Source organism: Pangasianodon hypophthalmus, chromosome 25 (genome assembly GCF_027358585.1).
Source record: "Pangasianodon hypophthalmus isolate fPanHyp1 chromosome 25, fPanHyp1.pri, whole genome shotgun sequence".
NCBI classification, from domain to species: domain Eukaryota; kingdom Metazoa; phylum Chordata; class Actinopteri; order Siluriformes; family Pangasiidae; genus Pangasianodon; species Pangasianodon hypophthalmus.
Genome location: NC_069734.1, coordinates 7,762,877 through 7,786,693, shown reverse-complemented (window position 1 = coordinate 7,786,693; position 23,817 = coordinate 7,762,877). Strand labels below are relative to the sequence as shown.

At 38.5% G+C, this 23,817-nt stretch overlaps 3 protein-coding genes across 9 annotated transcripts; 1 reads left to right on the top strand and 2 right to left on the bottom strand.

Annotated features, from left to right (window-relative positions):
* Positions 1 to 148: 148 nt before the first annotated feature.
* On the bottom strand, positions 149 to 3,652 carry tipin (timeless interacting protein). Of its 5 annotated transcripts, none has more exons than XM_026937652.3 (8): positions 3,519 to 3,652; positions 2,717 to 2,867; positions 2,549 to 2,639; positions 2,388 to 2,463; positions 2,175 to 2,297; positions 1,445 to 1,511; positions 1,163 to 1,348; positions 149 to 930 (listed from the first exon to the last, which is right to left on the bottom strand). In XM_026937652.3, exons 2-8 carry the CDS (start codon positions 2,856 to 2,858, stop codon positions 719 to 721), a joined length of 897 nt encoding a protein of 298 aa, XP_026793453.1. In that variant the 5' UTR covers positions 2,859 to 2,867; positions 3,519 to 3,652; the 3' UTR covers positions 149 to 718. The 5 variants fall into 5 exon arrangements, with proteins under 5 accessions (XP_026793453.1, XP_026793452.1, XP_026793454.1 ...); XM_026937651.3 differs by having other exon boundaries at positions 3,214 to 3,569; XM_026937653.3 differs by having other exon boundaries at positions 3,228 to 3,569.
* A 1,460-nt stretch (positions 3,653 to 5,112) lies between these two features.
* Positions 5,113 to 12,110, bottom strand: lctla (lactase-like a). 3 transcript variants are annotated; one of them, XM_053229495.1, is made up of 15 exons: positions 11,975 to 12,110; positions 11,300 to 11,454; positions 10,527 to 10,687; positions 10,220 to 10,307; positions 10,009 to 10,118; positions 9,653 to 9,781; positions 9,288 to 9,383; positions 9,086 to 9,140; positions 8,660 to 8,825; positions 7,386 to 7,656; positions 7,146 to 7,272; positions 6,854 to 7,053; positions 6,180 to 6,243; positions 5,795 to 5,868; positions 5,520 to 5,652 (listed from the first exon to the last, which is right to left on the bottom strand). In XM_053229495.1, the coding sequence occupies exons 2-14, from the start codon at positions 11,424 to 11,426 to the stop codon at positions 5,795 to 5,797; spliced, it is 1,668 nt and encodes a 555-aa protein (XP_053085470.1). In that variant the 5' UTR covers positions 11,427 to 11,454; positions 11,975 to 12,110; the 3' UTR covers positions 5,520 to 5,652. The 3 variants fall into 3 exon arrangements, with proteins under 3 accessions (XP_053085468.1, XP_053085469.1, XP_053085470.1); XM_053229493.1 differs by lacking the exon at positions 5,795 to 5,868 and having other exon boundaries at positions 5,113 to 5,652; XM_053229494.1 differs by lacking the exons at positions 5,795 to 5,868; positions 11,975 to 12,110 and adding an exon at positions 11,708 to 11,898 and having other exon boundaries at positions 5,113 to 5,652.
* A 1,894-nt stretch (positions 12,111 to 14,004) lies between these two features.
* crybgx (crystallin beta gamma X) lies at positions 14,005 to 16,811 on the top strand. Its single transcript, XM_053229561.1, has 6 exons — positions 14,005 to 14,077; positions 14,707 to 14,755; positions 15,034 to 15,155; positions 15,974 to 16,109; positions 16,218 to 16,357; positions 16,548 to 16,811. Exons 4-6 carry the CDS (start codon positions 16,026 to 16,028, stop codon positions 16,678 to 16,680), a joined length of 357 nt encoding a protein of 118 aa, XP_053085536.1. The 5' UTR covers positions 14,005 to 14,077; positions 14,707 to 14,755; positions 15,034 to 15,155; positions 15,974 to 16,025; the 3' UTR covers positions 16,681 to 16,811.
* The last annotated feature ends 7,006 nt before the right edge of the window (positions 16,812 to 23,817 follow it).

Sequence of the window (23,817 nt, the reverse complement as noted above, 5' to 3'; positions counted from 1 at the left end):
GGGTGTGACCTCACTCCCTGTGTTCTTGGAATAGGCACTAGATCCACTGCAATCCTGACCAGGATAGAGTGGTTAGTGTAAAGTAGCAACATACCAAAATCCCTGCAAATAAAAATTTTCAGTTCATGGTGACATTAACACCCAATCATTAAACAAGATATGAACACTTTATTTAGAATATTGCAATAAAATAAGAATGGTAAATTATACTAAAAAAAGAACACCCAAAACAAACCATGTAAAGAAAATGCATGAGAATTATGAAAATGCAAATTCCTAAACAAGCTTACAAACTCTTTACTCTCCTCTTTATCAAACACCCTTTGTTAGTGATAGTTGGATTAATTATGCTTTAATATAAAATAGGATAAAGCTGCTAAGACTTAGGTGAGACTCCATCAGTTTAGACCTTGCTGTGTGGAAGTAAGCTACAGCAGCTGGTTCTCTCTGAATAGTTCTGCATTTTAATTATGGTTATATTTAATTATAGGAAGTAAGGAAAGCATAAACCGAGCCAGTCTTTTCTCATTATAGATCCTCACAGAGGATGTCAAGAACAATACAAGCAGCTTATTAGCATTTGGCTGGATTATCAGAGGAAGTGCATATCATGGTCTAACAGCTACAACTGAACGTTTTTTTTACTCTGAACAATTTGTTGGCAGTTAGTTTGCGTCTATCATGAAAACTTCCTGGCGCAATCAGAGAGTAAAACTGATCAATCGCTCTCATTATCTCCATTTGTTATCTCTGGAACTGGACTGTCACATTTGTCATACTGAGGGGAGCTCTGAGACGCCACAGGATCTTGTTCTAAAAGTGTGTCAGTGTTTCCTGTGGTTTGATCCAGTTCTCTCTGGTCGTCTTGGCTGAGGTGATGTGCTGTGGGACTTGCAGCAAGTTCATCTGGGAAAGCTGACTGTGACGACTCTGAGAAAACACAAATGATAAATTAGTTCATTAGTTCAAAGCATTTCAAAATAAAAGATAAATGATTTACTGCCAGTGAACAAAACAAAACAAAACATTAACCCTATGTAGCAAATCATACCAATGTAGTAATACAGCCTATAACATGTCACGTACAATGCAACTATATAATATCGTAATGTTGCATCACACAGTGTTTAACATAACACACGTTTATGCTGTAACTAGTCACCTAGCTGCTTTTGTCGAGCCAGCCTTCTTTCCAGGGCCAGCTGTTTGTTGCGCTCGATACGCTGCTGCTGTTCCTCTGTAAGAGAGAGTGGTGCAGGAGCAGGAGTGGAGTGGATAAACGGATCTTCAGAGAAGCTTCTATCTTCAAATGGGTCTGCGTCTTCCTGTAAGCGGACCTCTGCTTCATCTAAACACAAAATAAAGAAAATAATTACATTGCACTGCAAGAAACCACGTGCATTAAGAGAAATCACTGTGTGCTAAAGCTTAACGTTTTTCTCACCGCCATCATTTCCATTGAAATCCTCGTGGGTCAGAGGCATGTCCAGTCGGATTCGCTTGAGACATGTCTAAAGGAGAGTAAAGTCATGTAGCAGTTTACAATTTCAAACATGCCATTACTCGAAAAGGACATGGTCGTTGAAGGCTTTTTGATTAATAGTATTGTTCATCTTATATTTACTCCTGGCTCTGGAGATACAACGACATGTTTCCTTGTTTCTGATTATGTTACTGAGCAAATTTCATTTTTCCTCCCTGTAATGGTAAAAAAAATATGTGACAATAATTTTAATATAGATTTTATACTCTCTGCATTTATTGACATACTACATGCTTACTCACAGACTTTTTGATATTTCTGTTATGTTAACCTAATTGAATTGTGTAATAATGAATAATAAAGGCATGTTTGAGCTGATTTATATTTAATTGTTAGGTCCTGTATATCCAAAGCTGTTGGTGTAATGTGACTTTTGTATGTACAATTGTACGTACACACACTGCATTATGACATTTAACAGAACTTTAACAGAAGAGTCATTTAACAATGACTTTATTATGGGTTAGATTCTTTAACTGTTCAAAGAGATTCAATCAATAATCTGTGTTTTTTAAAGGGACTTTACATTCAGGGAAAAATCAGTATTGTACTAACATACTACATGTGCCTAACTGCCATTTTGATTAAAGTTAAATCACATGTGCTTGTGGAGATGGACTGCCAGACATACCTGTACTTCTTTCTTGCTTCCTAGAACCTCCAGTTTGTCGATAAAGTCCTCAAACTGTAGTTTGGGATAAAGTCTGTGAGCCCAGTTCTCCATTTTCTGCATCAGAACCTTAAGATCCTCAGCCTAAAGCAGACAGAAGGAGAGGATCTACATTTAATAACCGATAACTGATTTGTAATATATGAAGTAACGCTGCAGTGAAGGTTAAGTCACCTCATGGCCTTTGCCTTTAAATTTGACATCACTGAATAATGTACGTAAGGCTGGAAGTCCTCGTTCAGACAGCAGCCTATAACCGGAAGAGGAGAAAAGTGATGAACATGAACCCTGATACACTGTGTGCTTATGGAGGTCATGTAGACAATAATAATTACCTCTGAGAGTCTAGTTTAGGCTGAGGTCTCTTAACAGTTCGCCTTTTAGCTACAGGAACATCAGGTAGCTTGGACAGCTCTCCCTCTTCACCTACATACACAGTACAGTTGGTGAATTCAGTACAGGATCATCTGAATAAAGGAGAGCTGTGTGTGTACAGATCTTACCCTCTCCACTGGCCGCATGCTCCTCATCGAAGTTGCCCTCTCCAGGGGACAGCGGTGGTGGGAGAGGGGGAAAGGACTCGTCCTCTATCTGGTCATAGTCAGACATGCCAAACTGACCATTTTCTGATGGATCATACATCATGCAGGGACTCTGCAGAGGAAAGCACATTACATTACATTACATTACATAACCAGAATTGACTTTAATGCAGCAAACAAGCTGTAAAGTAAACTTTATTTTATTCATCTTGGAAAGCCCTGAAGAGTAAGTCACGTGATCCAAATAAACTAGTCTTCACGTGTTAAAATGCATTATTTGCATCTTACGTCTTTAACTTAATCTAAATTTATGAGCAATTTCTACAGTATCTATGGTAACCGTTATCTTTGTAGCTAAAAATGCTAATCAGGCGTGATTCAGAATAAATTAACTTAATAATAACTATGATTAAACCTTCCTGTTATACGATTTCTACCAGTCTACATTATTTTCCCACCTGTATTCTGTCACCTGTGCTAGGATTGGCCAGAATGGTCCCGCCAACAGGTTATCTGTCCAATCAGCTGTCTTCTTGGGAGAGCGAGCTTCGCGTGCAGAAGGCGGGGTTTTTCGGAATACGGGTAGGAAAATAAAAACCCCTGCTGCTGCTTTGTAGCTTGCTAGATATCAAATCATGCGCTAACCACAGTTTGTTCAGGTGAAGTAAGCACGAAAAGCAGCACCGATCTCACCGTGTAATCACACTGTGCTATTTACAGCTTTATAAACTATCTCAATCAAACGAAAACAAACCTCACGCACCTCAGCCAGAGGATGTTTCAGTCCAGTCCAGCTTCTCCTTGTTTCTGCCGGGTTTTTCTCTCAGCCAATCAGATTCACAGGGAGCACTTCTTCTGTTATTCCGCAGTGTGTGTCTCATTGCTAATGGCGCCACCTAGTGAAGCATATCTTACACTTTGCTAAGGGGCTGGGGTTTGTTATTTTTTATAATAATTAAAAAAAAAACAAAAAAACTTTTAAAAAGGCTTTTAAATATATAAAAATTTCCCTTATAGACTGTTACTTCAGCATTTAGAAGAGAATTATCTGATACATTTGTACTTATGGCTAAATGTAAAACAGTTTTGTTACACCGGTCATGTGAAAATGTCTGCAATCAGGTCATGATAAGTAAATAAGTAACTCTAATCCATATCAAGACAATATGGCAACACGTGCTTGAGATACAGATTTAATTTACTTTACTTTACTTTATTGCTGGGTGGCGTTGTTGCCTCACAGCTTCACGCCCCGGTGTTATCCGCTCTGTGCAGAGTTTCACGTTCTTCTGATATCTGTGTGGATGTCCTATGGGTTCATTCATTCATTCATTCATTCATCAGTAAGCTCTTTATTCTGCTCAGGCTTGTGGTGGATCTGGAGCCTACCCCACTGTAAGGTGGGAATACACCCTGGGGTCCATCACAGACATCATGCGCACACACATTCACACACTTCAGGTCAAGTGGGTTTTTATTGTCATTCCCCTATAAAGCTTGTATACATTGGAATGAAATGTTGTTTCTCCAGGACCATGATGCAACACATAACAAGCAAGACTACATAAATACACAACAGTGCAAATACACAACAGTGTGAGACGAGTGCAGGACAATAAATACACAAAACGTAACAATAAATACACAGGACACTAAAAATACAGATCATAAGCTGTAAAATGTAAACTATCTGGTAGTGTAGCAGCAATAGGTAGATCTGTAGCAGCAGTAAGTTTTGCGTTCCATAAGGAGTCTGATGCAGCTTTGTGAAGTGCGGTGTGCAGTGGTAGTGAGGCATACTGGGTTAGGTGTTTGACTAGCCCAGGTGAGCTTTGGGAGACAACAGGGTGTTGAGTAATCTGACTGCCTCAGAGAAGAAACTGTTATTCACACTATAACACTTATTCACACTATCAGCCAGTCCAAATGCTGGAATGTTTTGGGAACTCGGAGGAAACTAGAGAGGAAAATCACACTGTATAGAGGAAACCCAACACTACTGACTGCACCATCAGTTTACACATGCTAGTAGATGTCCACACCGTCCTGGGTGTATTTCTGTCCAATGTGCCTGGGATAGGTTCTGGATCCACCACGACCCAGACCAAGATAAAGCAGTTACTGGAGGCAAATGAATTAGATAAATTACTGTTTTTATTTTTGTGTACTTTGTGTCAAACACACAGTGTGTGTATTGAATGTGTAATGTTATTGATTTTTTTTTTTGCTAATTCTTTTATTTTACTGGAGTCTCTACTACAAGTGTAGTAGTCATATTGTTTATTTGAGCTTAGTTTCACTGATCGATAGATTAGAATTTTGTTTGTAGACATATAACAAGTGAAAATGAAACAAAATACAGGGTTATGATCTTTATTTAAGATATGAATGTTACACATCGCATTTCCACTGTGTATTCCCGTATATTCACTTTCAATATGACCTCTCAGAGAATTACGAAACAAAAAAAAGGCATGTTTTTTAAGTTTAAGTAACCAAAAATTAATCCAGAAAGTCTATAGCCACATGGAGATCCCAAAATTCTCCCTTCACCTCAGATCAAACAGCAAACTTTTAAGTTATCTGCTGAGAGCTGTGTATTTAACATACAGACAAGCAGACTCCTGTCATAGTTTTGCTGTTAGTAATACTGTATAATGACATAACTGTCTTTTATTTGCTGTACAGACGGTATTCGATAACTCCGGAGGCTACAGATGAAGAAGGGAGGAATGTACTTAAGAAGGACAGGAAGGACTGGCATGTACAAAATTCAAGGCCTCAGAGGCGAGTTTTCAGGAGGAACATGAGGAATACGGCAGTGAGGAGGATACAGACGGTACCCACAGTAGGAACCACAATCTCCGTCACCAGCTCCATGTGGCTGCTCAGTGGATCTAAAACACAACATCACAGCGTTAAAACTGATTGAAAAAAAAAATGCAAGGAAAGAAAATAGACTTGCATCAGTGCAACCAATAACATTTACAGGACAAGATGCAAGCAAATCCCTGCAATACCAAAAGCGTTCTCTAGTACCTAAACCTCATCATGTGCAGGCCAAACCTTTGGCATTTCTGCATGCCCCTTATTTTCCTTGGCTTTTCTTCTAGCTGGAGGAGCAAACAAAAGAAAATTCCTGTTAGATTTAGTTCTTTTTGAAGTTAATTAAATTTGTGCACTAAGCCAGAAATCCATAGTTGTGACTTGCTGCTTTTCATTGTTCATTAATTAAGCATTTCTTTCTCACTTAACAGGCAAAATTTTCCTACCAGGATGACTAAAAAAATGTAAAAAGGGTTTCTTTTGTTTGCCCCAGCTAGATTTGAAAGGAATTCTTCAATGTTTATGTTCTTTGTTCTACTTTGGCTATTGTAAGTTTCCTACATATTCCTAAAAAAGATATTTTCTTAAAGCTACTGACCTGCTGCTAGAAGCTGGGTACTGGAGGTGCAGGTTTCTGTCGCTTTCCTTTTCCAGCTCTCAATCTGTGATGGACATGAAAACATAACAGCATTAAAAGACAGCAGACAGAAATGAAACCCTGGAGCTGTTATGTAAAGGACAGATTAAGACATCTAACACAGATTAATGTTCTCTGTCACCATATTTATCTTATAGAGGTACTTTTTAAAGCCGAGGTATGTTTGCAAAAATATTTATGTTGGTGGGGAGGGTTTCTTAGTAAAGCGGCTTTCACATAATTTATGGGAAATTCACTGCAAATCTTATGTTGACGGTCATTTAAAGTTCAACTTAAAGTGCACGCCATAGCACACATCTTTTCAACACCATGCCATATCTTTTCTCAGATAAAACTGAATAAAAGTACTTATTTAGGGGGTCTGTTTTCACATCTTCTAGTGTGATATTGGACATACGTTGAAAGCAGGGGTTTAAAAATGGGCAAAAATGAGGATGTCATGAGTATTTCTTTCCACCTTAATCCCTGGGCTAAGTAATATAGTAGCAGCCAGCTGGAGCTGTTCTGCTCATGAATGTAACCAGATGTTCCTTTTGTGGCTACACCTTCATTTCCTATCCTAGTTTTAGCACTGTGTCAGTACCTGTTGCAAAAAAAAAAAAAAAAAATCATACCTCTCTCTGATTGGGAAAGCCATTAGAGCTGATGATGCGCTTGTAGAACTGAACAGAGGCTTTCGGGTAACGCTGTTTATTTTTGCTTCCAAAGTCCACATAGTACAGGCCGAATCGCTCAGAGTAGCCTTCATCCCATTCAAACATGTCGAGCAGAGACCATGCAGTGTATCCTTTCACATTCACCCCATCATTAATCGCTGAGGGGAGAAGAACATAGGAATTGTTAGCTCAATTATTGAAGCTGGAATAAGTCAAGTGTAAAATCTGTATCTTCTAATTTCACACTGACCTTTAAGCATTTCATTGATGTAATCCCTTAAGTACTGCATCCTCCATTCATCACACAGGTCAGTGCACACTATCTTCTCGGAGACGCCGTTTTCTGTCACATATATCATAGGGTTTCCATACTGCATCTGAAGAAAGGAAATGAGGCTAGGTTTACGTCATTGCACATATCTCACATCTTGAATTTGTCTCTGCTCAACTAACATCTTTAGTGTTAGTATGTGAGTAAAATTATCAGTACCTTCACATAGTGAAGCAGCCGACGGAAGCCCCACGGCACAGAATAGAGCCATTCAGAGCCGGGATCAGGCCAGAGCGGGTCTACGAGCTCTGCTAGGTCCCGATCAGTAAAGTAAGTACTTCCATGGTTTGAGGGAAAGTTCTTCTGTGTGATGTAGCGTGTGGTGAAGTGGCCGATTCCCAGGAAGTCGCAGGTGCCCCTGACATAGCTTTTCTCATGTGGGCTGAAAGTGGGCAGACGGGAACTCCCCAGGCCTTGCTGTGCACTCTTCCTGCCTGGAGAATAAAATAATCTTTATATAGATCTTTATTTGACAACAAAGTTTACAAATGGTTCTTTCAAATATGTTATAATTAACGTATTATAACTTGTTATAAAAAAATATATGTAAAGCTTTTTGTGACAAGACGTTTATGTAACATTTATTTTAGGATTCTCAGGTGTCTGTACTTTGGTGAGTCAGTAAGTTTTCCCCATCATAGGGTCCTCAGGACAGAGGAGTTTTTTCTGGTTCCTCAGTAAGATTACATTCTGCATTTTTTATGTTATTCAAGTGAGAAAAAAAAGAGGCTGGTGAGGGAATGGGCTTTGGTTTATAGTTGCTATAACAAAAAAAAAACCTTATTTTGTGGATGTTCCACAATTTTAAGACTAACTATGAACTATAAAAAAATATTAAAATTGTAATCATTAGCAAATTGCTAAGGAACATTGGGCCATGCTTTCCTTGGTAGATAATCACATTATAGTCAAAATAATCAAGTTAAGGTAATGAATGGCCTCTGTGTCATTTTTTCCTATAACAGCATGCCCTGTCATGTTTTAGTCCTTACTTAAATATGGCCAGATCATCAAGAGCTCTCATCAGGGGTAGACAAAATAACAAATAGCTGCCTCGCCACTATTTAGCCAGGGGAGTGGGTATGACCAAAATATCTGAATATGTCTAACAACAAATTCACTGAGTTACAGTGGCACAAGACCATGAAAAGACACTGGTAGCCAATGCATGAGAACAAGTGTAATATTTATACAATCCCTCATCCTGATGCCGTGTCAAGATTCATGCTGCAACATTTTGTACTCTCTGTAAACTAGTAATAGAGCTCTTTGGTAAATGAGATAAAAGAACATTACAGTAATCCAGATGAGTTGACAAGTTAAGAAAGAAAGTTAAAATAAAACAATACTAATGGCACATATTTAGATTTGCTATGGTCTCTATGCATTTTCCTGCTGTTAGTTGTTAGAAAGATGTGTTTCGATACTGTAACTTGCCTATGTATTCCTTCATCACTTGAGGATAGTCTCCACTGAAGAGCGGTGCGGCAAACCAGCCCAGGTAAAATTGCATGTATCTGTCGGCTGCTTCAATATCCCTCTGATTCGTGATGTCCACTGGTTCCCCCCAGTCAGTAGACAGAGAGATGCCCACCATTCCTGCAGTCAAGCAGAGCTTTCTAAGTGCAACCATCTGTATTACTGTACTGAGGTATAGGTAAACTATTTCAGTCAACTAAAACTGAATATTTTAATTCGGAGAAAAAAAAGTCTCCCCTCTGATTTTTTCTTGATTATATCTAGAGATTGACCAGCAAAATTAACAGTGGATTTCTGCACGTTTACTCTTTTTTTAGTAGCCTTGTCAGTAAGACATTGCTCAGTTTTTGTTGATGAAGTGATTTTTTATTTTTTTTTACCTTTCTGTTTGCTTCGCCACTGGATGTCATAAGTGTGCCAAGCTTTAGCATGAGCCTGCAGGTTTAAATAGGAAAAGACTCAGGTTCAGCTTTAGTTTATAATCTTAAACATTATAATAGCCGTATGATAATAGTCTTCCAGTATCTGTAGCTTGATTGTATTCCTGCTTTGAGAAATGGGAACTTATAGGTTTGTGTTTACCTTAATGATGTTGTGGGCAGCCTTGTAGGCACCAGTGCCTTTCAGTTTCACTCCAGGAGCATGGTCACCCATCTCATATCCCTCCACTGCAATTGACTGCAATGAAAATGAGATTGCAATCATGTACAGTAGGTGCATTTTGAAAAATGATTTTGTGATATGAACTCATCATATTTGAACAGGCCTAAAGGAAATGGTGGCCCCTGAGTTTTTCTGATGCAACAAATTTCCATGAATGGCCCTGGAATTTCTATATACACAAAAAGCGCTGCATAACAAACTACATATGAAAAAAAAGAAATGAAAAATGTATAGACATGGTTAAAATAGTTCAGCTTCAGAGGGACGATATTTGTTTTGCTTACCCATGGGTTGTTAAAGGTGATCCAGTATTTTACCCGATTACCAAATCTCTCAAAGCACAGGTTGGCATAGTCATCAAAGAAATTGACCATGCTGCTGTTCTGCCAACCGCCATATTTCTCCTGAAGAACCTGAAAATATACATGTGAATTCCTGACCCTCCAAATCACACAGGAAGCAAATTTGATCAGAGCTCTGGGTGGAAATATCATTATCTCTATTCCCAGACAATACGGCTATGCACATTTTCACCACGGATTATGCAGAGGATAAGGAAATAATCTCTGAATCTTTATTATCCTGAATAAGAATGCTTCATTTTTAAAACAGGGATACCTAAACTCGCTGCAATACTCACCTGAGGCAAATCCCAGTGATAAAGGGTTACAATGGGCGTGATCTGATTCTCCAGGAGCATATTGATGAGACTGTCATAGTGCTGTATTCCCTTCTCATTGATTTTGTCAGCTATTAAACAGAACAACCTGTCTGTAATTACTCCGGGTTTCTCTTTATTTAGTGGCAATTTAGTAATTTTGGTAAATTATAATTTATTTTATCTGTCTTACACTTAATTCCAGTGGGTAAGATCCTTGGCCAGGAAATAGAAAAGCGGTAGTGATTCAGCTTCAGGTCTTTCATTAACAAGATGTCATCCTGAATATAAAGAAAGAGTAAAAAAGTCATTTAGGGTAGTGGACCAGTTCTTCTGCACACACAGACCTATATGTAAAAGGATCGATTTCATGATGTACATTAGGCCTTAATCTATTTCATTAAAGATTAGACATTATATTACATTATACAGACAATATTACATTGTACATATTATACATAAAGACATTGTACAGACTGTACATGTACGTTGTACATCACCTTGAATTTGTAGTAGCCCTCACAGGAAGAATCTCCAGTGTCGTTCAGGTGGATTTTGCTTCTTTTATGTGAAAACACATCCCAGATGCTCATCCCTTTGCCATCTTTATCCCAGGCTCCCTCAGTCTGATATGCTGAGCTGCCAGCACCCCAAGAGAATGCTGTGATATCATTAGACACATGCACCCAAATTAGCTCTTCTTCTACTTCTTCTTCTTTTTTTTTTAACAGAGTAGGAATACATTCTCCCACTAGAGGGAGCCAATATAAAATAAAAATTAAATTTCTATATTTGATAGAGTACTCCTTGGTTCATTTAATTTTACAACCATTTTAGATTACTTGGTGCAAAGTGGGGACATATGTCACCATGCACACACACCTACACCTCGGGGCAATTAAGTGTAGCCAATCCACATACTGGCATGTTTTTGGGAAGAGGGGAAACCACCACACGGACAGGAGGAGGCCCAGAAACACCACACAGACAGTAACCTGAGCTCAGTATCGAACCCTGGAGCTGTGAGGTGCCAGTGGTACTGACTACACCACTGTGCTACCAGCTGACAGAGTATTACACAGGATAAGTTACTCACAAGGAGACAACATCTCAGTGACAAAAAAATCTAGATGTTTCGCATAATATCTGAATTCACTGTATAGATTAATTTAAAAATGATGTTTAATAATTTCACATCTGTGATCACTTAATAGATTACTGAATCACTACAGTTGAATCTGTGTTATGTCTTCCTTGGAATGTAAAGTGTTACCAGTAGGGAAAGTGCCATAATGAAAGGATCCCTTTTCATTCTTGGTCCAGTCAAACTCTTCAGCTGCAGAAACGCACAACGCCAACACGAGAACATGGCACAAACTCAGAAGAGTTTGCTGTGCCATTGTGTTCTTATGGTGTCAATAATTGTACCTATCAGATAGATAAAACAGTAAAACTTTTCAGATATATCTATCTACTGTACATATCCATCTATTACAACAGGAAAACACAAAAAAACATCACCACTTGCACTAGAAACATCCTGTGATTTTTTCAATTTTGTAACTGACTTAGGTCCAGAACCTGTAGGTATATGAAACACACATGCCAAAGACCACTATTTCTCATATGAAATCATTCATAAATGCAAAACATATTCCAAACACAGATTAGACCAAATTACCATGTGTTCATTTCAGCCAGCTATATGACACACTGACACAGAATGCTATCAGAGAGAGAATGTAAGTCAATTTATCCAGAGCTGCCAATATGAAACACATCTCCAAAACCTATTTGAATTAGAGATCAATTAAAGATTATCTAGATGCGTTCTTTTAGCACAAGTAGTTATTGCCAAAGTCAGGATTTATCCCCTTCCTCTCTCTCTCTCTCTCTCTCTCTCTCTATCTATCTATCTATCTATCTGAGAGAACATATACAGCCATACCTGCTCTGCTCCTTGCATTTGTCCCAAAATGCCAGAATGTAACCCAAATTTCTAGACTTATTTCAGCCTCACATTGTACTCCAAAGGTGCTGTTCAACCACCACAAAGTAGAAGAGAAACATCCAGCAGCTCCTGATGCTATTCAGGAGCCTCATGACCCACACACTGGCACAAATACCCCCCATTCACGCACAGTGGGGTGAAAAGGGAAAAGTGCTGGTGCAAACAGGTTCAATAGAAACACAGATTTGATGCTGTAAGCAAAGTAATGTTAATGAGGATGATCCAGCAGCTGGCAGGGTTCCACTAGAGATGAGGAGTAAAAGCTTTAAACATACTGTACAATCTGCCAAAAAATGATTTATAAAGCATTCATTTGAACAACTTTCCAGAGAAAATCGATTACCAATATTTGTACCCACACACATAAATCTCCCATAAGGTAGCTCTGCAAAGGTATCCATCTACACTATCTACAGTACTGACAATTTCTATTCATTTAAACCTCTGCATACAAAATATACACATACTAATTACACCCATATATAATGTATGTAAGTAAATACATTAACATTCTTTATAATATTGCTTAAGGTTAGTTAATAATTAGTTAATGTTAACAAACCATTAATAAACTATTAATAGTGAGTAATGTTAAAGTTACTAAGTGTTGTATTTATTAATCCATTAACAAAAATTTCATTCATCAATGACTTAAAATAAGCCCAATGCCCTTGCTAATCTTTTTGCAGTAGTTAAATGAATGGCTGATAGCTGGAGTGCAAAAGAGACTCTGAGTACAGCCATCATTAAGTAACATGCTATAAATTCATTTATGCATATTTATGTGGATTTATTTTCAGCCTGAATAGATTAAACATGTTATTGCAGGAGCATTTAGCTAACATTTAAAAAAACATTAATTATTATGTGTTAACTTACTTTGTTAACATCGACAGTGTTTTATTAATGCTGTCTATGATCTGTTAATATTAAATTAATGCAGGTGATTAGTTTAATATTAATAATTTTTATATTAATAGTTTAATATTAACATTAGTTAAGAGAAAGGAAACATAAAGTGTGACGTTTTAAGTTACTCACTACTTCTGAAATGTTACTGAACAAAACCCTGGAACCCTTCTCAAAACCCTTGTCATCTACTTATCTGAACCTCTCAGTGGTTGATATTTTATTGATATCTGAGTTATACTGGTGTTTAATACTGCACTTGCATATTTTATACAATGAAAATTCCTTTACATCGATTTGTTTCTGAGAAACTAAAAAAATCAAATACTGTATTTAAAATGTTGTCTTGATTTGATCTGAGTTTATTAAAAGCATAAAGATACATTTCATATGTTTTTTTTTTTTTTTTTTTGGTAAATTGTCATATGAAAGAATCTCGCCTGTGTGTCTGTCACTGTTTGACTGGTGTTTACTGAAATGTCAGTAATTGAAATATAGAGAATGGACAAATAAGCAATCCAATTCAAGACCATGAAATATTCTCTTGATTTAATTCTCAGTTCATTTCTTTTTGCTTCTGATAAGCATTTATTTTAGTTTAATTAATAAATGTCCACTGAAACATATGGTAATATTAATGTTTTTGTGGTGAACCTTACATGTTCCCAAGTTGTGCATTAACGCTTAAATACTGTTTGAAAAGAGAGAAGAATTATTGTAGCAGTGCAGAAAACATGCTGAATTGTTTTGAAAAAGTGTTGGCACTGCACTCTGTTATTCGTGTGTGTGTGTGTGTGTGTGTGTGTGGAAAGGGTTATGCCCCAATGCTCGTAAGCATATCACTATATTCTTTCACATGCAGTAAAGTGTGTGTGTGTGTGTGTGTGTGTGTGTGTGTGTGTGAGCGTGTGCACGTGTGTATGTGTGTGTGTGTTTCAACACTAAAACAGTCCTCTGTATGTGTTTAGCATATCAATACAGAGAAACTGTAGAGAAACAGATGAAAACAGAATGAGTGTTCTGGCACTTCCTTATTCTCTCATGCTGCTGTATTTAAGGAGCATTTTTGTTCCCTCCATGAGCTGAAATAAACATTTTTACTAAAGTCCCTGGAATAGCCCAACAAACCAGGTATGTTTGCGTATGTTCAGAAGCCAGAGCAGCACCAAAAGTTGCAGGCTGAGTCTGTATGTACCTCTGCCCATGAGCAGGGATGTGTACTGATGTCCAAATGAGTTTAAATAATAATAACACTAGTATGTGGGTGATTTGAAGTGGATTCATGTGTGAATTTGCCTTGCGGTGTCATAACTAATCAACTCAGATACAGCCAGGACATTCATTTGGTCAAATTGACAAAATGTACTATATTTGACTCTTTCATTTTGCACTATTTGCAAGATCGAAGGAATCAATTCTTAATAAAGTTAGGCCTGAGTTTCCCAAATGCATAGCAGCACAAAATGCACTTTGCACTGTTCAGTGGTAGAGTGAGTATCGCGTTGAACACAATCTCTCTCTTTCTCTCTCTCTCTACCAGGTAGAATCATTTTTATTTTATGGAGCTTTTGGAAAATCTGGTCCAGATATTCTAGATATCTTTTCCTGTTGTGCTCTGTTTATTTGTCACCTACAAAGTGACTATGTAGTAGGAGCCTAGATGGAGCCTATTCTTTGATTAATATACCCATGTAGATGTATCTGTCCCTGCATGGTGTTGTGTATAAATGTGCTCTGACTGTGATTTTATCCCTCTGTAGCAAGCTGGGGTCTGTGCTCCAACGTGCATTTTACGGGTCCAGTGGGAAGGTGAGTCTTTTCTTTACACTGTACTTGCATGAAATAAATACTTGTAGGGTCACTTGGGCTATTCCTAGTTTATGACTAAAAGATGTATTGTTGGTAGTATATTCTATAGAAATATATAAACAAATTGTAGATCAACACTCTTAGTCAGGAAGGTTTTATCTGTGTGCCTCCAGAACACTCCAGTCATTTATAGTCATCTATTGAAAGACCATTGTTTAATGTTTTCTAAAGCATGAATTGAATAGAAGGAAAATGCGTGCACTAATGGTCTGTGTCAGGTGACCCTTTTTGAGCAGAGGAACTTTGCCGGCCAGCGATTGGACCTCAGCTCAGACTGCCAAAATCTGAGTGACAAGAACTTCCCTGAAAGATGTAACTCTGTGAAGGTGGAGAGTGGAGCGTGAGTATACAATGCTTACACACACACACACACACACATCCTGTAATTGGCTCACATATAACTACCATGGCTTGAATTTCATAAGAACTTGTCTTAACTTTGGTCTCAACTAAAAACCACCTGAACAGAATCATGTCTTTATCGAGATGTTTTTCTTACTAAACATTGCAGGCTCATAATCATAACAGGATACATGTACTGGACTTACAAAAATCTGATAACGATCAACAAGGCTACATGCAAACCTATTGAAGATGAAGGGCAAGACAATTTAAAAATTTGTTTTGAATCTCTTTATTTACTAATGGGGCAGCTCCAGTTATGTTTGCACACATGCAGCAATATAGATAAATGAAAAACAAGATTTGTGGTATAAATTCACAGAATAACCTGATAATTTGGCTAAAATATAGCTGTGATTATCAGATTTTTTTGAAAACTGTAAAATTCCTGTAGCATGCTTTTTACATGACTTAAGTACTTTGGTTACAGCTGAAATCAAATAATGATCATGTCAGTCGCGTATGTGTAAACACCCACATTGTTCATAATTGCTGCAAATTTAATCAGTTAAAAGCTAGTTAAACCAGTAATTTACCAAGGAAGTGATACTTGCTGGTGGTTAATAAGACTTCCAAGGGCATATCTAATGATGACTGCCTGTAATTTAGCACAGATCGAATCTGTTGCTTTTGTCCTTTGGAAGATATGTTTGGATTCTTGAGCCCTCTTTAGTGAAGTGCTCTAAACCATTATAGCCATATTTACAGATGTCCTTATAAACTTTGCTAATATGTGGGTGTGTTTGTTGTGAGCAGCTGGGTGGGCTATGAGCATGAGTACTTCCGTGGGCGCCAGTATTTGTGGGACATGTCTGATCAGGGAGAATATAACTGCACAGACAGGTGGTGTGGCCAGGGTGACCACATCTCGTCTGTACGCTCTGTGAAGCAGGTGAGACACGCACTCGATCCTTTATGAATACATTCAAAATGTGTGGTTTCAATAAACTGTTTTACAAAATTTCCTTGAAAGCAATGAGTGAATGTGTGGTCTCTGCAGGATCCAAACCCTCCACGTGCTCAGCTGTTTGAGAGGCAAGGTTTCTCTGGGAGAAAGACCGAGCTCCAGGACGACGTCCCTAACCTCATGACAAGATATAACCTGAACAGAGCCTTCTCAATCCGGGTGCTGGGTGGAGCGTGAGTCTCTAATTCTAATCTGTTTTTATTTATCATTTAAAATTGAAAATATTTAAATTATACAGACTTTCTTGCTGCTTCTGTGAAAAAATCAAAACTTATCTTTTTTCAATATACTAGATATGCATTATTACTCGGTTTGTCTCATTTAAACGTGTGTGTGTGTGTGTGTGTGTGTGTGTGTGTGTAGCTGGGTGCTGTACCAGGAGCCCAATTACAGAGGATCCCACTATATCCTGGAGAGTAAAGACTATAACAGCTTCTCAGATTGGGGAGCTCAGAACAGCGCTGTGGGCTCCATGCGCAGAATTCGCTTCAGTTGAACTCCTCCTAACCCTGTACTCTAACCCTGTAAAATCCCTCCAAAACCCCCCTGACATTTTTACACTCAACATGCAAGCCACAAGCAATCCACATCCCAGCAGAAAAAACTATTTTAGTAATAAACTTATGAAAAAGACAAACATGGTCATCTTGTGGTTCCTTTTTAAACAAAAAGAGCGCTGAGCATGAAACATGAACAGCTTGATAATAAGCGACTGGAGTTGGAAACCCCTGCATATGCACATTTGAGTGCCCCCTTGTGGTGTGTTGTGAGATGTTTTGCTTTTGTATAAAAAATGATGATTTGAAGCAGTTCCATTGGAAACCATCACTGACTACATTTTTAGAGAACTGGGTTACTCAGAGGTCCTTTGGATAGTTCAGGCTTCTCTGCCTTCTTAAAGGCTTGGAAATCTTTCTGAAAGGCACTCAGTTATACATACAACTCTTAGGGGTTTCACCAAAGCGACAAGTCAAGGGCCTTGAGGGTTCTAGATTTGACATATTTTTCTAGGTCCATTCCTTTCAAAATATCTGACACACCTCAAGTGACCAGCTTTGCTAAGAAGGCAAGGTTAATGAAATATTACCTGATCAGATTTAATTTTCAGGCTGGATTACATCCCCACAACAGCACCATTCCTTATTTAACACAAACGACTTAATAAAGCCCTAATTTCTAGGAGATTTATGTATTAATATATGTAGTTATGTACTTATGTATTAATAGATATCTTGCTTATTATAATTGACAGGAAAAATTATGGACTGGCGTCTCATCCAGGGTGTATTCCCACCTCGCTCCCAGTGTTCCTGGTATAGGCTCCAGATACACCTTAGCCCTGACCAGGACATAGTGTCTAATGAAGATGAGTGAATGAAAATTCATATTGATTTACCTAAAATATATGTGCAAGAAGTTTTAAGTTCAAGGTAAGTGTTCAAAGTCTTGTACAAGTGTGAATTTTTACTGCTACATGAAACTATTATAAGCACTTTCAATTGCTAAGCTAACTTCTATGAATTATCCATCTGCTGGGATGAAGACCATGCATGCACATAAGGGTTAATAATTCATGTGTGACAGCATATCCGAATTTATCAGCATATCTTACTGACCGTAATCTTGATAGCATCAGTTGTTATGGGCCTCTGGCAGTGGGCTATAAACTCACTGTTCTCACCCTGTGACCCTGAGCAGTGCTTAAAGAGCTTAAGTCCTCAATGCCCTAAACGCTTCAAGCACAGCTGTAGGCACTTCTGTGCACATGAGAGCATACGATAAGGAATTCACATGGGTTTAAGGCAGGCTTCTGGCTCCTACACACATGCTAGGTCCTGCTCCGTGTAGGCTACATAAGTGGTATTTCTGTGAGCCGTGGGAGCAACAGTTGCTCTCCTTCTGTTGGTCTGATGACACCAGGATCCGTCTCTCTCTTGAGCCACTCATCCAGTCTTCAGTACTAGTGCTGAGATACAAGCTAATGCCAGCTGATGCCTCTATTAATGCAGGACTGGAAGACAGGAATGTGGCACTTTACGTTAGTCACATATCCGTTTTTCAGTTTCTCACAGAGAGTAAGTTTTGAGTAATAGAAGTGGGGAAAGAGTTGAAAGAATGACTATCTTAATTCAGATCTTGTACACTACCGAAGCGTGGTTTATAGTAATGCAGAACATTGCATAAGATGCACAGAGAGTATTGTAATGTCTCGTTATACACAACTTTGATGAGCTCTGGGTTTTGTTTAGGCCATAGGGAAAGAACATGGGTAGAAAAGAGGGAACGAGAGAGTCATTAGCAGTGGAAAGCTGTGGTTAGGCTCACATACTTTATGTTTGAGGCAACCGGTTTAAACAGAAAAAAATTATGTGGATCTGCTGTCTTAACTTTAAAAATGCCCCACAAAACTTGTCCTCTCTCTCTCTTTTCCTCCCTCTCTATCTCTCTCACACCCACACATGTATGATTTTTCTGTTAGAACTAGCTCTGGATATGATGCGGTTAGATGGATGGGAGGGTTCCTGGTTCCTGTCTGTTTTTCTCTGCAAGGCATTTGGTCACAGTCGAATCTGTAAACTAAATGACCACCCGTACACTGCATTCTTCCTGACCTACAAGCAGTTATGAATGATTTCCGTGACACTCCTTCTCTTTCTCTTTCACCCTTACACACACACACACACACACACACACACAAAACCCCACAGTTCATATGCTATCCATCAAACCTTCAATCCCCCAGATGCTCCTTCACCACAGTGTGTTTACGTGGTCAGATGTGCTGCTCTACCTCAGCTGACCTTCAGTAAAACCAGTGGTCACTTATTTATGTCTCAACCAGTAACACACTCCCTGACAAGCTGTCATCAGTCAGCCACAGTCAATAGGTTTCAGTTAATAAGCCACTGTCAATATTCTTCAAGCAGTTCAATCTGACCAGAGAGCCTCTTTTTAAGCCTCCAAACGTCAGCAAGCCTTAAGAGGAATTCCAACCCATTGCCCTTTTCCCCTTTTTCGATTCATTAACAGGGAGGCAACATCCTTTTTTGTGTTTTGCTTTGATTTAGGTGTCAAAAGTCAAGTCAAAATCACCTAAGATAATACAAATCCTTGCTCATTGAACTTGAGAGGTTTTGGAGCTAAAATGTTTGGGGTGTGTTTAAAATAATGTCATTTTAAATCATTAAAAACAATCTAACAATAAATTACTTAATACAGTATGTTTTAATGCACAAAAAATGGCCTTCTGTACACATTAATCCTTATTAACATCTGTACACGGGATCTAGCTCAATCTAGCTAGAATAGCTAGAGGCTCACTAACTGCTAGTAAACTAGCTCATAATATGGTTTTTAGTACCAGAGTCTAGATTTGAATTGTCATATTCTCAGAGATTTTTTTATGAGTAGCCAAGCCTATACAAACATGCCACCCAAGATTTTGTTCATCAGCTAGCTGACTAGTTAACTGTTAGTAAGGTAGCTAGCATTTGTCACACTTTAGTGGCACTTCAGCATCTAGGTCTCTAAGGGATTTGTTGACCAGTAGTCAAGCCTGTAAAAATACACTGTAACATTTACTAAACTATCTAGCTTACTAGCTTAGCATGTAGGTTCGTAGTGTAGAGTATTTTACGTTTTTTATTTTAGAGTACTTTAGGTTTCTTAGTTTAGTTTAGTTTAGTTTAGAGGTCTTTGTTTAGAAGAGTTTAGGATTCTTAGTTTGTTTTTGAATTCTTAGTTTAGGGTTCTTAGTGAAGAGTAGTTTAGGGTTTTTAGTTTAAAGTAGTTTAGGGTTCTTAGATTAGAGTATCTTAGGTTTCTTAGTTAACAGAGTTTAGTTTAGAGTAGTTTAGGATTCTTGGTTTAGAGTAGTTAAATGTTAGTGTTCATCCTTTAATATTTTGCATATTGGACCTCATAGGTGCAATCTATAGGATTAAGCCTACTCGTTACAAACTGACTTATGCACAGCGTTCCTCAAATCTGTCTTATTACAGAAGTGCTGAGAAATGGTGTTAACTTTTTTTTTTACTTTAAGTTTGCATGTGTAAGCTAGCTTGGTTTTGGGTGGCCACTGATCTTAGGCTTTGGCTGAGAAATACATCTGTGTTATCAGTGCATCTAAATAACGTGACCCTGATATGCAGTCTGCCTGACTGAATTCTTGAAAATTCTCAGCCACTTTTCCCTTTAATCTCATGATAATCAGAGAGGTAAATTGCTTAAGTGGTTCATTAAAAAGCTTGCATTATTATATGCATAGCAAAGTACTGCATAGTTGCAAAATGACTCTTGAAGTCCATGCCCAGGTTTGATCACCCAACACAAAAGCCCACACTCAACACACTTCAATTCAAACAAACATTCAAACAAACCTCCAAATACTGTGTGGTACAGCATTTCACAATGTTTTAAATGCACTGTGTTTGTGTTTTTGTCACAGGATGGAAGAATGTAGTTGCACGGTGGCAAAACCAATCCTCCAGAGGGCTTCCCCCATCTGAGGTCTGACACTCGCAGACCAAGTGCAACCCTTGGACTTTGTCGTGTGTGTGTGAAGAGTGTTGCAGTAAGCCTGAGCTCTGATCAGCCTACACACACTCTCAAGTACTGCACAAACAAAACACTGACGCCTTGTCCAATTTTTAGCTCAACCTAAACTGGGAAATTCCAACAGCTTTGCTTTGCCTGGAGGAGGAAACGAGCACCTCCATGATACTGAGGTTTGCAGCCTCAGTTTCAGCCACTGTCATAAAGAGATGAAAAAGCTTGTTCTTGTAAAATGACTGTCATTACTGTTAACATTTCATCCATTCTAACTGTAACAAATCACTGGATGGGGCAAAATGTTATTAAGAAAGCAACACAAAAATAGAAGTTATACCCAAACAGCCTACTGCAGAAAAGAACATAAATCAGCAGAACAGGCTTGGGAAATAACTGTATAGAAGAATATACTCATATATTACTGATGAAAATTATATTAGGAAACACTATTTATGTAAAAATCTACTAGTTCTAAAACAATAAAGAGGCAAAATTGATGATGAAAGTGATTCCAGGAAGCAGAAAAGAAGGTTTCGGGAATGTGCCTACATATGCAATCACTGGCCACTGGAACACCTATACATGTTCTCATTCATACAATTATCCAGTCAGCTAATCTGCAAAATCATGCAGGTGCAGGTCGAGAGCTTCAGTTAATGTTCACAACAAACATCAAACTGGGGAAATGAGTATTTCAGAAACTGCTGATCACCTGGGATTTTTAGGTCTCTAGAGGTTACAAAGAATGGTGCTAAAAACAAAAAACATATTGTGTGTTCTGAGATGTGTTGTGTGTTCTGAGATGAGATTGTGTTTTCTGTTTACCACAGTTGTAAAAAGGGGCTATTTGAGTTAGTGTGGCCTTCCTGTCGGCTCAAACCATTCTTCTCTGATCTTCCTTATCAGCAATATATTTCTGACCCCAAAACCACCACTGGATGGTCAAAGTCAGTGAACATTAATTGAAGCTCTGCCACATGATTGGTTGATTGGATAATTGCAGGTGTACAGGTGTTCCTAATAAGGTGGATGGTGATTGTATATGTGGCAACCTGAGAAATCACATCAGATGTCTCTGAGGCTTGACACCTACTTTGACACCTCTATCTTAAGAAAACATGAATATATTTTCCCCTAAAATGATGATGCCATCAAACAATCACGGTTTATTACCCTTCTAAACTTGTATACTCTTTCTGCATAGATTCATCCATTTTTTTTGTATTGCTTATATTACGCAGGGTCGTCCCAGGGGACTCTGGGCACAAGGCAGGGGACACCCTGGACGGGGTGCCAACCCATTGCAGGGCACAGTCGCACACACGCTATGGACAATTTGGAGATGCCAAGCATAAAATGGATGTCTTTGGACTGGGGGAGGAAACCACAGTGCCTGGAGGAAACCCCCAAAACATGCGGAGAACATGCAGACTCCGCATGCACGTTGGAGGCAGAAATCAAACCTCCAATCTCAGTGGTGCGAGGCAAACGTACTAGCCACTAATCCCCCTCTGAATGCATCATGACAGGTAAATAAGGAGCCAGTTTAAATGTTAACATGAGACCTGAAAGACTCATGTGGAAGATACTAATGATTAGAGCAATTACACATTTTCCACCATAAAACCTATAATCTTTGGTAACATGTCACAAGTGTTATTAGGTCAGTGGAGTCAAAAATAGAATCTATAAATGCAATTTTCTAATTTTCCACATTTTAGTTTTAATCAGACTTTAAAATGTTTTAACTTTACATGTGGTTGAGATACATGCAAAAGATTTCAGTTCAGGAAAACATTTGTTTGTGAAAAATGTCCAAAAAAATTGCAAAACGTATTTGAAACACCTTTGGATAACCTCAACGCCGTGTACTGACAATCTGCACCATTGTGCAGTGATTACACTAGGTTTTTATCCCCATTTGCCACACCCATCCTGTCAGATACCTATTTTCTAGCTGTAGATCCCCTGATACTGGTATAGCAGATCTCACTGCCCTTGCATGCTTTCTCTCAGCCAGCTCCGTCTAGGGTACGGTGAGATTTAATTACAGATGATCTCACGAGAAAATACCTTGCAGGGCTTAAATGCACATGCCTGCATGTCTGACAAGCTATTTCAGGATGATTATCAGGAAAATCTTGATGCTACAAGCCGGTATGCGGCGTGGCGTCTTGTTACGACATGCTTTCGGCTCTGTAGCCAACAGAGAAAGGAAATGCCTCGGGAGGCTGCAGGCTCCATGATGAGGCCAAACCTACATTTTCAGAAACCTCAACAGGAAATAGATTGAACGTATTTCTGCACTGTGGAGAAACACATAGAAGAATAGAATAGAATAGAATAGAATAGACATATCACTGACTATACACCCTGTCCGATGAGATGACGGAATGAGTTTAGTCATTAAGCTTCTTTGTAGCAATTATGAAAATAACTTAAGCCTAAATGACGGTAATAATGAGTCAGAGTGAATGAGCAACTGAGCAACATGGCTGAAGATTTGTGCTTTGGAATGTGTGTGTGTTTTGTCCCAGGCCCTGATGTGAACTCTCAGTCTGGACTGTGTGAGGCAACCACTGTGGCCACCTGTGAACCACAATTATCACCAACGCTCACACACACACACACACACACACACACACACACACACACACACACACACACACACACACTAGACCAATTAAGCCTCCTGTATGCTCTCTTCCATTCAGCCATAACTAACAGACCTAGTGCTACTGCCAGGACTGACTCGCTCTCTTCCCTTTCACTTTTTTTATAATGACCTTCAACACTGTGTGTGTGTGTGTGTGTGTGTGTGTGTGTATCTGTGTGTGTGGGGGCATGTTTTTCTGTGTTGATGGGGACCGAATATTCCCACAAGGATAGGAATATCTGACAGTTTTGACCTTCTGGGGACATTTGACTGGTCCACACAAGTTAAACTCCTTCCCCTTCACAACAAAAACCTGTGGCTATTATTATTATTATTTATTTATTTATTTATTTATTTATTTATTATTATTATTTTTTTTAAAAGAGCAACATGTGAGTTTATGGTTAGGGTTAGATTTAGGTGTAG

Bases quoted from the DNA above. Each gene is read 5' to 3' on its own strand.
- tipin (XM_026937652.3), bottom strand. From the start codon at position 2,858: ATGATGTATGATCCATCAGAAAATGGTCAGTTTGGCATGTCTGACTAT. The intron at 2,464-2,548 runs GTAATTATTATT...TTCCGGTTATAG, and splicing joins CCTAAACTAGACTCTCAGAG to GCTGCTGTCTGAACGAGGAC. The intron at 1,512-2,174 runs GTATGTCTGGCA...ACTCTCCTTTAG, and splicing joins GAAGCAAGAAAGAAGTACAG to ACATGTCTCAAGCGAATCCG.
- lctla (XM_053229493.1), bottom strand. From the start codon at position 11,426: ATGGCACAGCAAACTCTTCTGAGTTTGTGCCATGTTCTCGTGTTGGCG. The intron at 9,782-10,008 runs GTGAGTATTGCA...GTATATTTTCAG, and splicing joins ATCACTGGGATTTGCCTCAG to GTTCTTCAGGAGAAATATGG. The intron at 9,141-9,287 runs GTAAACACAAAC...TTAAACCTGCAG, and splicing joins CTGCCCACAACATCATTAAG to GCTCATGCTAAAGCTTGGCA.
- crybgx (XM_053229561.1), top strand. From the start codon at position 16,026: ATGTCTGATCAGGGAGAATATAACTGCACAGACAGGTGGTGTGGCCAG. The intron at 16,110-16,217 runs GTGAGACACGCA...TGGTCTCTGCAG, and splicing joins CTGTACGCTCTGTGAAGCAG to GATCCAAACCCTCCACGTGC. The intron at 16,358-16,547 runs GTGAGTCTCTAA...GTGTGTGTGTAG, and splicing joins ATCCGGGTGCTGGGTGGAGC to CTGGGTGCTGTACCAGGAGC.